The following is a 12,868-nucleotide window of genomic DNA, read 5'->3' on the forward strand; positions in this document are numbered from 1 at the left end:
GGGTGGTCAGGGAGAGCTTCTCGGAGGACGTGACACTTGAGTGGAGACCTGAAGAAGGCAAGGAGATAGCTGTGCAAAGGGCGAGGGGAGGAGCATGTCCAGGCAGAGGAAAGAGAAAGTGCGAAAGCCCTGAGGTGGGACCAAGCTTGGTGTGTTAGGGGAACAACGGGGGACCAGTGTGGCTGGAGAGGAGGGAAGAAGGGGCAAGGAGGTCAGAGAGAGGAATGGGGCAGCTATGTAAGGTTTTTCTAAGTGTAATAATTTCTATGTGAAACTATGGGGAAGGTTTCAGCTGGGAAATGAGTAGATATAACTGACCTTTGGCTGAGTGAGAGCAGGGAGGGGGCGGGGAGACAGCAAGAAGGGAGATGAAGGCGGATGAGACCAGGGTGACACCATGGAGTGGCTGGCAGAGGACAGATTCAGGGTCTCTTCTGGAGAGAGAGAGGAAAGGCTTGGTTGGTCTTGAGGGTGTGAGCAAGGGGCAGAAGGTGGCACCATTTGCAGAGAGGGGAAGATAGAGGCCAGAACATATGGGGGAGGGGCAAGAAATGAAGCATTCCATCACAGATGTGTTAAGTCCTGGACTTCCAAAGGGGCCATGCCAACGGGTGACTAGATAAAAGAGGGGTCATGGGTGAGACACAAATCCGGGAAGCGTCCCCACGTGGACAGCTGAGGACCTGAATGAGGTAATAAAAACAATACAGGCAGACCTCAGAGACGCTGCGTGTTTGGTTCCAGACCACCGCAATAAAGCGAGCATTACAATAAAGAAAGTCATGATCTTTTAGGTACTAGGGGTCTTGCCTTCAATTTGTAAAAAACACAACATCCGTGAAGCACAATGAAGCAAAGTGCAATTTAAAAAAAACGAAGTGCACTAAAATGAAATTTGCCTATAATAGCAATTGTGGAGAGCTCACTGTGTGCCAGGCGCTACTCCATGTGCTCCATGCGTATGAACCAAATGTGCCCTCTAAGGGAGGTCATTAAACCCACTTTACAGATGGGGAAACTGAGCCACAGAGAAGTGAAGTGACTTGCCCAAGGTCACACAGCCAGGAAGTGGCAGACCTGGCATTTGAACCCCGGCAGTCTGGCCCAGGTTAGAGTCCAAACTCCTCATGCTAGTATCTGACTTCCAGGATGATTCCTACCCCCAGCCATCTGGCCCTGGCGCTCCTCTGCTTAAACCTTTCCTGGCTCCCCAGAGGCCTCAGATCAGATTCCAATTTGCAGCCCAATTTCTAAGTCATTGAGTCGGTCCCAATCTACCTTGACACTGCCCCTGCCCCTTTCTTAACATCCCAGCAGCTCCAAGTGCCATTCACAAGAAGATTCAGAGCTCTCAAGAAGAGGACAGATGAAGCCCGTGCCAGATGCTGGTGGGCTCTGTCTCCTGTTGCAGGTGGGCAGTTATGCCGGGGGTTGTTGCGCTATCTCTCCCATCGGACACTGGATTAGTTTCCTGTGGCTGCCACAACAAATTAGCACAAACTTGGTGGCTTAAAACAACAGTATATTCTCTCACAGGTCTGGAGGCCGAAAGTCAGAAACGCAGAATTCTTCCTCACCTCTGCCAGGTTCTGGTGGCTGCCGGCACTCCTCGTAGCCACATCACTCCAATCTGCCTCTGTGGTCCCTTTGCCTCCACTCTCAAATTTCCCTCTGCCTCACTCTTGTAAAGAATTTGTCATTGAATTTAGGGTCTACCGGGGTAATCCAGGATGACCTCTTCCCCTCAGGTCCCAAACCTAATTATGTCTACAGAGACCCCTTTTCCACATGAGGTAGCATTCATAGATTCTGGGGATTAGGATGTGGACATATCTTTTTGGGGGACAACCATTCAACCCATGGTGGACAGGAATCTCTCAGAGAGCAGGAGCAAAGCTTGGGGAGGCAGGAGAGCCTGGTTCAGTGGTTCTCAAATCTGACTGCATGTCAGAATCCTCCAGAAGGCTTGCCCCCACCCTGTTTCTGATTCGGTAGTTCTGGGTTGGCGTCAGATGCTGATCCTGTTAGTTTGCGATCCCTCACTAAGAACCTGGTGGTTAAGAGCATAGAGCTACCTGAGCAACAGTCCCCACCCTGACCTGCGTGTCCTTGGGCAAAAACGTTCCTTAGTTTCCCATCTATAAAACAGGACTAACTCTTCCCCACATTACTTCCTGAGGTGGTCCACACTCTCCCCCACACTCACGGTGTCCCACAGTTTTGCTGGTCTGGTCCTTGACCTACAAATTCCTTCCACCTCAGGGCCTTTGCACATCCTGCTCCTCCTGCCTGCAAGGCCTTCCACTCCACGCTTCCTTGGCTGCCTTCATCTTCATTCAAATGTCACCTCTTCATAATGCACACACCCTTCTGGCTTTTCCCCTTGCTACTTCCTATTGCCACACCGTTCTTTCTTTCTTAAACTTAGTATGATTTATAAATACCTATGAGTATGTGATTATGTTCACTTTGTCATGAACCGTGAGCTGTGTCACCCCGTGAGAATGTCAGCCTCACCAGGGCAGGGCCTTGAGCAGGTTTGTTTGTTATTTGTCCCCGGCTCAGGGCTGACACAGACTGGTTGTTCTCTGCTGAGCCGCAAGGGCAAGAAGGCCGGGCCCTGGGCAGGAGGATGAGCCTCTGCCCAGCCAAGGAACCAGGTCCAGCGCACCCGCGTCTAGCTCTCACCATCCCTGCTGCAAAGCCAGTATCAGCCCCAGGAGTGTCAGCATGTCCCCAGGCCCTCTCTGGCTCGTACATACAGAGGGTGCCAAAAACATTTTAAGAAAGGAAAAATCTATTAAAATTGTAATACTCAATATATACCAATAACAAAAGGTGAATACAAGTCACATTTGACTTCTGCAATTACAAGAGGTGCTCAAAGTGGTTACCATCAGCATAATTTCAATACAGTTTTTTCCTTTCTTAAAATGTGCATACATTTTTTTTGGCCCCCTCTGTATAGAGAAAAGCATGGGTCCTGGATGATGGCCATGGGGCTTGGAGGAGCAGATAGGGGGTCTCTACCAGGGCTGCAGGCGATGGGAAAACCCAGCCAGGTCAGGATGGGGCTGAGAGTGAGAAAAAAGGGAGCTGGGTTTGGTGTTGCCTTCCCCAATATAAACCCCAGGGACGGGGAGTGAGGGTGATCCAGCTTCAGCCTGTAGGGGGCGACAGAGAGGCAGGAATGAGTTGGGGTAGAAGGAAGGTAAGGAGAGGAGGCAAGACAGACAGAGAGACACAGATAGAGAAAGAGAGGTAGAGAGATCTAGAGAGTCTGAAGCATCGAGGCTGACAGAAAGAGACAGAGATTGGAGTGGGGTTGACCACAGCCAGGAAGGATCCCGAGTATCTGAGATACCCAGAAAGCATTACCTGGCAGAGGGCAGATGGGAGTCCTACCGAAGGCAGGGGAGGAGGCAAGGCGTATGCATACAGGAGAAATGTGCCCACGTGCCAAATATAAAGTACATGCTGGCCTCTACCGTGGCATTGATTAGAACAGTAGACCACCGCCAGCTTCCTGAGCAGCCATCAACAGGGACGTTCAATAAATCATGGTTTCAATAAATCCTCTTTCATATGCTCCATGGACTAGTACTCAGCCATTAATAGTTTGCTTCTTATGTACCACCACCAAGATACAATGTTAGGTAGAAAAAAACAAGGCATGAAGGAGGTGTACGTTATGTTAACATTGGTGCAAAGTAGGACATGTATCTGTATATGCCTGTGGGTGTTTCCTGGTACACGCGTGCATTTCTTGAAGGAGACACAAGAAGCTTGTACCTGCCTCTGGGGAGAGGGTGGAGAGCCGGGAATGGGGAGTGAGGGAGGGAGGTGGACATTGCAAATTCTCCCTTGGGAATCTTGTACATATTGTGCTATGAGCTTGGGTTACCTGTTCAAATACTAAATAAGATTAAACAATTGTGGGGACAGAGCCAGGAGTGCAGTTTGCAGGCTCTCGGCCTCACGTGGAAAGATGCTGGCTCAGGTAGTAAATGGCCATCAACTGTGATTGGATGGCCATCAGCTGTGACAAGTTGGCCATCAGCTGTAACCAGTGAGCCATTGGCCACTAATATAACTGCCGTGGCTAAGCCAGCAAGGGCAGATTGCAGCTAGCAAGGGGGGTTGGTTGGTTGGCAGAGAAGCAGATGGCGGATTACGGTTCTTGTTGATCTTACTTCCTGTGTCTCCAACCCAGCCACCAGTGAGACTGTAGTGGTAAGAACCCCCCATCCATGGCTCCGTGGGTGTTCCTTTTTGGCCTCACCATATCCTGTGTTCTTATGTGGGGATCGGGAGCTGAGACCCCGCATGACACCCTGCATGACAACCGTAGAGTAAGAGAGAGATAAAGGAATAGGGAAGAGAGAGAGGAAGAAAGGGAAAGTTTAACTTTGTTTAACCCAGTGGATCCCAAACTTCTATAGATGCCTCTGGCCTTCCGGACAAAGGCTCTGAACTGTCTCTACCTCCCCAAACCACAGGCCAGGACCTTATTTACTGTCCCATCTCACCCCCCCAGCCCCAACAACTCTCAGCCCCTTTTCTCCTTGAGCAATCGTCTCTCTACCAGAGCCCCCTTTCTGGGATTTGGACCTAGAAGAGTTGACTGGCTGCCCGGTAAGACAGAGGCTGAGGCTTTTCTGTTCAGACATGTGGTCTCAGGCCGGGAAGCGGAGGGAGCCCTGCCCCACTCCGCAGGAGGCTATGGCATGGTGATGGTGCGCAGAGACTTCCAGGCCAACTGCTTGGGTTCAAACTCAGCCTCTACCCCTTCCTTACTGTGCAACCTAGTTGGTGACTTTGTGCCTATTCCTTAGTCTTCCAGCTGTAAAATTGAACAAGGAAGGTGCCTCCTCAGAGGGCTGCTAGGAGGGTTGTATTCGTTTCCTCTGGCTGTCACAAGGAATTACCACAAACGTGGATTCTTAAGACAGCAGACATGTATTCTCTCACAGGTCTGCAAGCCAAAGTCTGAAATCAAGATGTCAGTAGGGCCCCGCTCCCCCTGAAACCTAGGGGAGAACTCTTTTCTGCCTCCCCCGGCTTCTGGTGGTGTGTGGTGTGTGCGGCTCATGGCCATGTCCCTCATCTCTGCCTCACTCTCACACGGCCTTCTCTGCGTGTCTCAAATCTCCCTCTGCTTTTTTCTTATAAGGACACTTGTCACTGGATTTCGGGCCCACCCAGAGAAACCAGAACCATCTCATCTCAAGATCTTTAGTCACATCTGCAAAGACCCTTTTTCCAAATAAGGTCACACTCACAGGTTCCCCAGGGACTTAACTTTTGTTGGTGGGGGCACCATTCAACCCACTACAGGGTGAGAGAGGTTGAACTAGGAGCTCTGCAAAGCCTGGACACAATACGATCTTGATGAATGCTATTACCTTGATTTTGCTCGGCCCACGCGATATTGTTACATGTTTTGAGTGAGTTGCCTACCTTTAAGATTTAAGAGCTTTCACATGAAAACGGTGATTTCTTGGGGAAAAAAATCAGAACATTTGGCATCTCGGGGCCAAATTCCCACAGGCCACCGTGGCCTAAAAAGTGCCCTTAAAAAAGCATGTGTGCGGCCATTTTCCGCTCCCAGATATCACCTGCCTGGCCCCAGGGGCATCAGAGATTGAGTCTCCTGGACCATATCTGTCCGGGTGACTCTTGCAGCCCCACCACACAGCTCAAGGCCCGGCACAGAAAGCCGACGAGGGACGCAAGGCTTCCGGCCTGGCCCTCCTCTGCTGGATGACCCTGGGCAGGCCTTTCCCTCCATGGACCTCAGTCAGTCTCCACATCTGTGAAATCGAGGAAGATGTGAGATGATTCCATGGGCCCTTCTCAGTAAGTTGTGGGGCGCTGGCAGGAAGCAGGAATGATGTTTGAGGTCAACATGACTGCAGCAGGCAAACTACCGTTCTCCCACTCTCAATCCTGGCTGCACGTTAGAATCACCTGGATAATTTTCATTTTAAATACCTGTGACTGGGCCCCAATCCACACCAAAGGGGTTGCCCTTTACTTATAGAGCAGAACTTCAAGGCGTTTATTCCTCCCAAGAACCCTCTCGTTCATTCATTCTTTCCCTTGATCTCCCTCCCTTCCCACGGGGAACCATTCTAATATGTAAATGGGCCTCTTTTTGGGGGGTCTTGCAAAATGAGGTCTGTTTTATGTCCATAATTTGTAATTTATACACCTGGCCTGGTATTATAGCTCTTAATTTTACTTTTTCCATCACTGGTTTGGCTCCCACTCCCCATGGGCACACTTGGTCCCTGACTCCTGCCGACTACACAGGAGCCCTTGGTGTGCACCCCCTCTGTGCATCACTTGCTCCCCTGGGGTGGACATCCGGGCTGCCTCCAGCTCCTGCCCCATAAATCCACTGCATTGAATTTCCTCGCATAGTCCCACATGGTCCCAAGTGAGATTTTCTTTGGAAAGTCATCCAGGAACAGAATTATTGGGAGGTACATATGTGCAATGCAATTGACTCTTGAGCAATGTGGTAGTTAGGCGTGCCAACACCCCTCATTCTTGCACAGTTGAAAATCCGTGTGTACCTTTTGACTCCCTCAAAATGTAAGTTGTCCCTTGGTATCCATAGGGAATTGGTTCCCGGACCAAAATCCATGGATAATCAAGTCCCCTATATAAAATGGTGTACAGCAATGCATACAGTCAGCCCTCTGCTTCCACAGACTCCCAACCACAGATGGGAAACAGTACAGGTGTTTATTGAAAGAACTTCACGTATAAGTGGGTCTGTGCAGTTCAAACCTGTGTTGTTCAAGGGTCAGGTGTACTTCCTTTGACTAAGTCAGACTTTCAAATTTTTGCCAGATTCAGTGTTAAAATGACAGCTTATTGTTGGAATTGGCCTTTCTCCGATTACTAATGAGTTTGAGCACCTGTGCATACCCTTGTTGGCGTTGTGGGGTTTTTTCTTCCGTAAGTCGCCTATTTATATCCTTTGCTGATTTTTATTAGGGTCACTCTTTTTCTTGTTAAGAAAATTCCTTGTCATGTTAAACTTTGCAAATATTTTCTCCCATTCTGAAACCTATCTATTACATTTTCCTATGTCCTTCCTTGAACAAATTTTTTGATATAATCAAATTTGTTTTTTCTTCCTAGTTTCTTCCTTTGGAGTTTTAAGAACTCCTCATCTGCCTCTAGGTCATCAAATAGTTTCCTCTCTCAACTTTATAGTTTACCTTTCACAGTAATGTTTAACCCATCTAAGAGAAACACTACCCAATAAAATTGAAATAACAGGGAGGTTTCATATCTATACTATCTAACTGGCAGCCGTTGGCCAAAAGTGGCAATTGAGCATGTGAAATGTCGCCAATGCAACTGAGGGACTGATGCTTAATTTTATTTCATTGTCAAATTAAATAGCCATGTATGACTAGTAGCTACTGTCCTGGACAGCATAACATCTAGGGTTCCTTTTCATTGTATTAGATAGTGATTCAGTTTTTTCCTCTATAAAATGAACCAATTTCCCTAACACTATGAAAACAATGTTCCGCCATTGATTTTTGGGGCCATCCTTATATTAAGCTCCTGCATACATGTGGGCCTGCCTCTGGGTTCTCTGGGGGAGAAGCCCAGCAAATCTAATGAACAGCAGGGGTGAAGAAGCACAAGTCTATAGTAATAGAATTTTTACTGCGTTTCCCCGAAAATAAGACCCATTAATTTTTGCTCCAAAAGACGCATTAGGGCTTATGCTCAGAGGGTGTCATCCTGAAAAATCTGCTAGGGCTTATTTTCCAGTTAGGTCTTATTGTCGGGGAAACAGGGTAGTTAGACACACAACTCCCAAAATAGACTCCATTTCCCAACCTCCATTGTTCTGTATGTGGTCACATGACTAAGCTCTGGCCAATGAGGCAATGGTATGACCACAGGTGATTCTGTCCTTAAAGAGGAATTCCCTCTTTTCCTCCCTTTGGTGGTGGTGGCAAGTGCCTTTGAACCACATGGGAAGAGGCCAGTCCTAGGGTGGAGGAGCCCAAGATGGAAGGAGGTGGGAGCCCGCTGACTGGGGAGGGCTGAATCCCAGTCCCTGGCCAATCATAGATCTCAGTGGCTCTCAAATTTGGAGGGCTTGTTACAGTACAGATTGTCAGGCCCCACCCAGTCTGACTCAACCTGGGGTGGGACCTGGGAATTTGCATTTCCGGCAAGTTCCCAGGGATGCTGCTGGTCCAGAAACCACACTTTGAGAGCCACCGGTCTGACTTGTTTAAATCTGACCTTCAGGCATACCTGACTCCCCTCCTGGGCCTTTGCTGTGGTTAACACTCACTGTTGTGGAGCGCCAAGTCTGGTCAGTCACATCTGGACAAAGTGCTACCCCTGTGCCACATCACGTCTGAGGCAGATGACGTCTATGGCTCTGCCACACTTGGTGTTCTGTGTGCTCTCTCATTCACTGAGGATAGAAGCCTGAAAAACCACCTTGTCCGACTCCCTTGCCAGCTGGGATCGGTAAGGTCCTGCCAGGAGGCTTCGAGCTGGAGAAGAGGGCAGGAAGCTAGACAGATGGCTTCGGTGCCACTGATCCCTTCTGTTCCTCCAGCCCCATGGCTCCTATGTTTAATGACTGCTGGCTGTGGCTCCACCAGCCTTCCCAGTGTCCCGGTAACCAACCCTGTGTATTAAATCCTGTTTGAAACAACTAGAGGTGTTTCCGATACCATGGAAGCCCCTTCTGTAGAGGTTAGCAGCAGGGGGCTTTGGAGGTGAGATGCCCCCACGCCACCTAAAGCCATTCTTTAAAACTGTAGTTATGTGCCTGAAGGTGACGGTAATAGCAGTTGCTGTGGGGCCAGACAGCTCTGTCTCCATAATGTGATGGGGCAAGTGACGTGGTGGGGTCTGTGAGCAGCCCTCTCCACCCCTACAGTGGCACCTCCAGGCAACTAGAGGCCAGTGCACCTGGGCTGTGCATGCGTGAGCAGCTGCCACATTCTGTTCCTCGTCCTTATCTGCTTTGGGACCATGGCATTCCAGCCTCCTGAAATGACTTGGGCAGTTATCCTCTATTTCTATTTTCTGGAACAATTTGTACAAAGTAGGAATTACCTGATCCTTCAAAGTCTGGTAGAACTCATTTGTGACAGCATTCAAGCTCAAAGCTTTTTTTTCCTTTTCTTTTTTTTTAAAGTGTGTGCGGATTATTTTGGTCTTTTGTTGTTTTGTATTCCTCCTACTCCAATTTTGGCGTATTTTTTTCCATACACATTCACACACAGCAACTGTTGCTCACGCTGGTATGTTTAAATCTCTGTGATTATCTATCTAGATCATGCATGGACTTGGCCAGGATGTCACAGAAACAGCACCCCAATTCTTGGGGGAGCTTGGGGCCTAAGGAGAGGTGTGTTGTGGAGTGGTCCCATGACAGTGGAGGAGAGAGGGAGGTGTGGACTAAGCTGGAATCTCTCCCCCCTCACCAGACACTTCCGTCCCACAAACCAGGCTGAGATGGCCTGGAGGGCTCTGGAGAGGGGGCTCCCACCTTGTGTTCCCAGCTGTCCCCAGGAGGGTGCTGAGGAGGACACACACAGTCCAAGCCCAGCACCAGCCTGGAGTGCTGTGCCCAGAATGCACAAGCTGTATCGTCACCTCCGTCAGCTGGATTCCTTTCTCCCCTGCTTGGGACCCAGGACTGGAGGGGACTTGACTGATGGAATCTCTCTGAAGCTGGCAGCTCCTGGTCCATCCATCCGCCTTAGCTGATCCCCCAAAAGCCCATCTGCTCATTGAACGATTTACTACCATCAACTCAGCACGGATCAGTTCCCAGCCACTGAACATGCTCAAGACAGACAACCTTTAAAACAGGTTCCCAGAAGTCAGATTTGGAAATTGGTCACCGCACATGGACTTATAAACTCACTCCTTCCAGGCCTGGGAGGGGAGACGGGGTCAATCCTGCGCACGTGCGTTGTGTGTGTGTGTGCGTGTTTAGCAGTACTGGCTGCTTTGACCTGGAACTCCCCACCCAACAGCCTCGGCCACTGCCCCAAGCTGGCCTGGAATCCTGGGGTTAGCCAGGCTGCCCTTTCCCCAAATTCGTACCCCTGGACAGCCTGAGCAGGGAAGGACCTCTACACACACCACACACAAAACAAAATGTTTTAATTGTAAAACTAAGTTGAGGGAGGGGAGGGGAGAGCTGCACCAAGGGGACAGGAACCTGATTCTTCAAGCAGTGGTTCTGTCCCCGGTGTCAACCCACAGGGCAGGGACCATCTGTCCCCAGGTGAGGGCAGGGCTAGTGTTATAAAATGACAATATAAATAGACTTCTAGAAAAGAGGCTGTCCGGGTGCAGTAGTCACTTTCTGCAGAGGCCGGGGGTGAGAGGGATGCCCTGACCCGTCTCCCTGTCCAACCACAGAAAGGGGGTGCAGGGCTAAGGGAAAAGGCCACTCTTCAGACATTCATGATCAACCCCCGCCATGGCTCAGGGGGAGAGGGGGCTGTATATTAGGCAAAGTCTCAGAGACACGCGCTCGCCGGCTGGAGGACAGGAGCTGGATCTTCCAACATGCGCGCGTACACACACACACACACACACACACACACTCACTCTCACTCACACACACCCCTCTTTTGTAGTGTTCTCTCCACCCCCAGTGGCCCCCACTGCAGATTTCCAGTGATGGGAGGGCCACCTGTCCTTCTTGGAGACAGGGCAACACAGGGAAGGCCTGTCCCGGAGGGTGGGTCGTCCTGGGAACCTCACTTGCTCCCGTAAGTCCCTGTGTTTTTAGTCACAAAATCAAAACCGGAGTTCAGTAGTAGGGTCCCACACACCGCCCCTGGCAAGGGTGGTGCCACACGGAGTGTCTCCCAGGCCGGGAGGAGCAGGGGCCAGCCCCCTACTGGCCTCCGGCAGAGCAGGAGTGACCCAAGGGGCTCTTTGGTTCAGGGACGGGGCACTGGGCCTCATCTGGTGCGATTCTGCCGCATGAGGGGCACGATGCTGGCGGGGGGGCCCGCTTTGGCCAGGAACGGGTGCTTCAGCAGCTCAGCCGCTGTGGCCCGCTGTGCAGGGTCCCGCACCAGCAGGCGGTCCAGGAAGCCCTTCAGGGACGGGGATACCTGCAGGGGAGGCAGGTGGAGGGTGAGTGGGGAAGGTGAGGGGGGAAGGTGCTGGCTTGGCTCTGAGTGCCAGCGCCACTGCTCACTTGCCATGGGGCCCCGGCCTCTTCCACATGGGCTGACATCTACTGCTCAGGGCAGGAGCAAAGAGGTGCCACATGTCTAGAACTTGGCCCCAGGGGCTCATTTTGTCCCCGTTTTTGAAGTGTGGCTAGGAGCTGGCAGCAGCTGAGCCCTGGAGGCGGCCTTTCTCACCCGACAATCCCTCCACCAGGAAGGCCCCTCTCCCGGACCTGGCTGCCGGGCACCTTCAGCCCGGCCGGCCAGCCTCAGCACAACCTCTATGGGACGGCAGGGTACAGGGGCCCCACCTTTGGGATACGTGAGGCCTGGGGATAAAAGGGGGTGAGCCCAGCACCCAGCAAGTGCCAGCCCAGGAACTAGAAATGCCCCAGTCCTGTCTGCACCCAGTGCTCTGATGGGGTGGAGGTCGGGTGGCACCCAAACTCACACCACCCGCCTGCTGGGAGGGGCCCACCTTGTGTAGGTTCTTCAGTCGGGGTGGCAGGTTGTCCCGAATCATCTTCATGGCTTTGAGGGGTGGCTCATTGAAGTAGGGGGGCTCCCCATCCACCATCTCAATCACCATCACCCCCAGTGACCAGATGTCCACCTGCAGCAGGGGAAGGGAGCTGTGAAGGACGGGCCAGGGTTCGGGGGAAGCCTGGGGAGGGACGGCCCCCAGTTCTGCCTTGGCCTCTGCTCCCCGAGTCTCCGGACCCAGAACACCCTCCCTGATGCCCTGCCTGCCAATCCCACATTCCTCACCCAGGGAGCCCTCTGAAGGCTTCTGCCCACCCAGCCTCTGCCCCCTGTTTTTTGCTAACCACCGCGCTTTCCTCTGGTGGAATTCCCCCTCTAATCTCGGTCAGGGGTGGGAAGTCTGTGACAAGGTTACCTAATCAACATAGTCGAGACACAGTAATTGGGTCAGGAATGGAGACATGACTCAAGCTGAACCAATCAGAATCAACCCGAGACTATGGCCCAAATATCCTGGAAAATGGCAATGCCCATAGGCAGGGAGATGTGTCCCAGAGTTGCTGGGGTCACCTCTGCTGCCACAAGTGGAGTGCCTGCCTGAGTGAAGACTACACTGAAAAAATCAGGGCCTGAAGGGACAGAGAATGTTGCCGGCCAAGCCTGAAGCCTGTTACCTCCCTAACTTCAGTTCTGGGAACCCACAGCTCTCATGTTTTGCTAAATCCATTTGAGCTGGGTTTGTCCCTCAGAGGCAGTCCTAACTGAGAGGGTCCCTCAGAATCTTCCAGTGTGACCCCAGTCTAGTCTGAGGTTCCCGTGATGTGCTTCCCAGGGTGCCTGTCTCATGGCCAGGCACTGGGTCAAGTCTTGCTGACTGAGGAGTCCTCAGGGCCACAGGTACCTGCTCAGAGGCCTCAGGGCCAGACAGGCGATGGCAGTGAGTAAAGTAGGGCAGTGTAGGCAATAGGGATGGGTGGGGACTATAGCCAAGACCAAGGTGCCTGCCCTTTTGAAAGCAGAGCAGCACTTCAGGGCTTCCATGTGGCCAGACCTCTTGGTTTTCTGACGGAGAATGGAAATTTGGACTTGTACATGAGACTTCCCTTTTTTAAATGCTTACAAAAGCATCTTCAGGCAACACCAGCCAGGAGCTGGCCAGTTTGTGGCCTTTGCACCAGGCT

The 12,868-nt window shown here is 51.4% G+C and overlaps 1 protein-coding gene across 6 annotated transcripts in view; it reads right to left on the bottom strand.

Annotated features, from left to right (window-relative positions):
- Nucleotides 1-10,159: 10,159 nt before the first annotated feature.
- Nucleotides 10,160-12,868, bottom strand: part of PAK4 (p21 (RAC1) activated kinase 4) — a 44,912-nt gene continuing 42,203 nt past the window's right edge. For all 6 annotated transcript variants that reach the window (XM_019751473.3, XM_019751476.3, XM_074314352.2 and 3 more), the window contains exons 9-10: nt 11,683-11,817; nt 10,160-11,144 (exon numbers count right to left, since the gene is read on the bottom strand). In XM_019751473.3, the coding sequence (XP_019607032.1) occupies nt 10,989-11,144; nt 11,683-11,817 (291 nt within the window). In that variant the 3' untranslated portion in view covers nt 10,160-10,988. The remainder of the gene's footprint in view (nt 11,145-11,682; nt 11,818-12,868) is intronic.

The sequence above is a fragment of the Rhinolophus sinicus genome, chromosome 8 (assembly GCF_057876585.1).
Source record: "Rhinolophus sinicus isolate RSI-liver-muscle chromosome 8, RSI-T2T, whole genome shotgun sequence".
Classification (NCBI taxonomy): domain Eukaryota; kingdom Metazoa; phylum Chordata; class Mammalia; order Chiroptera; family Rhinolophidae; genus Rhinolophus; species Rhinolophus sinicus.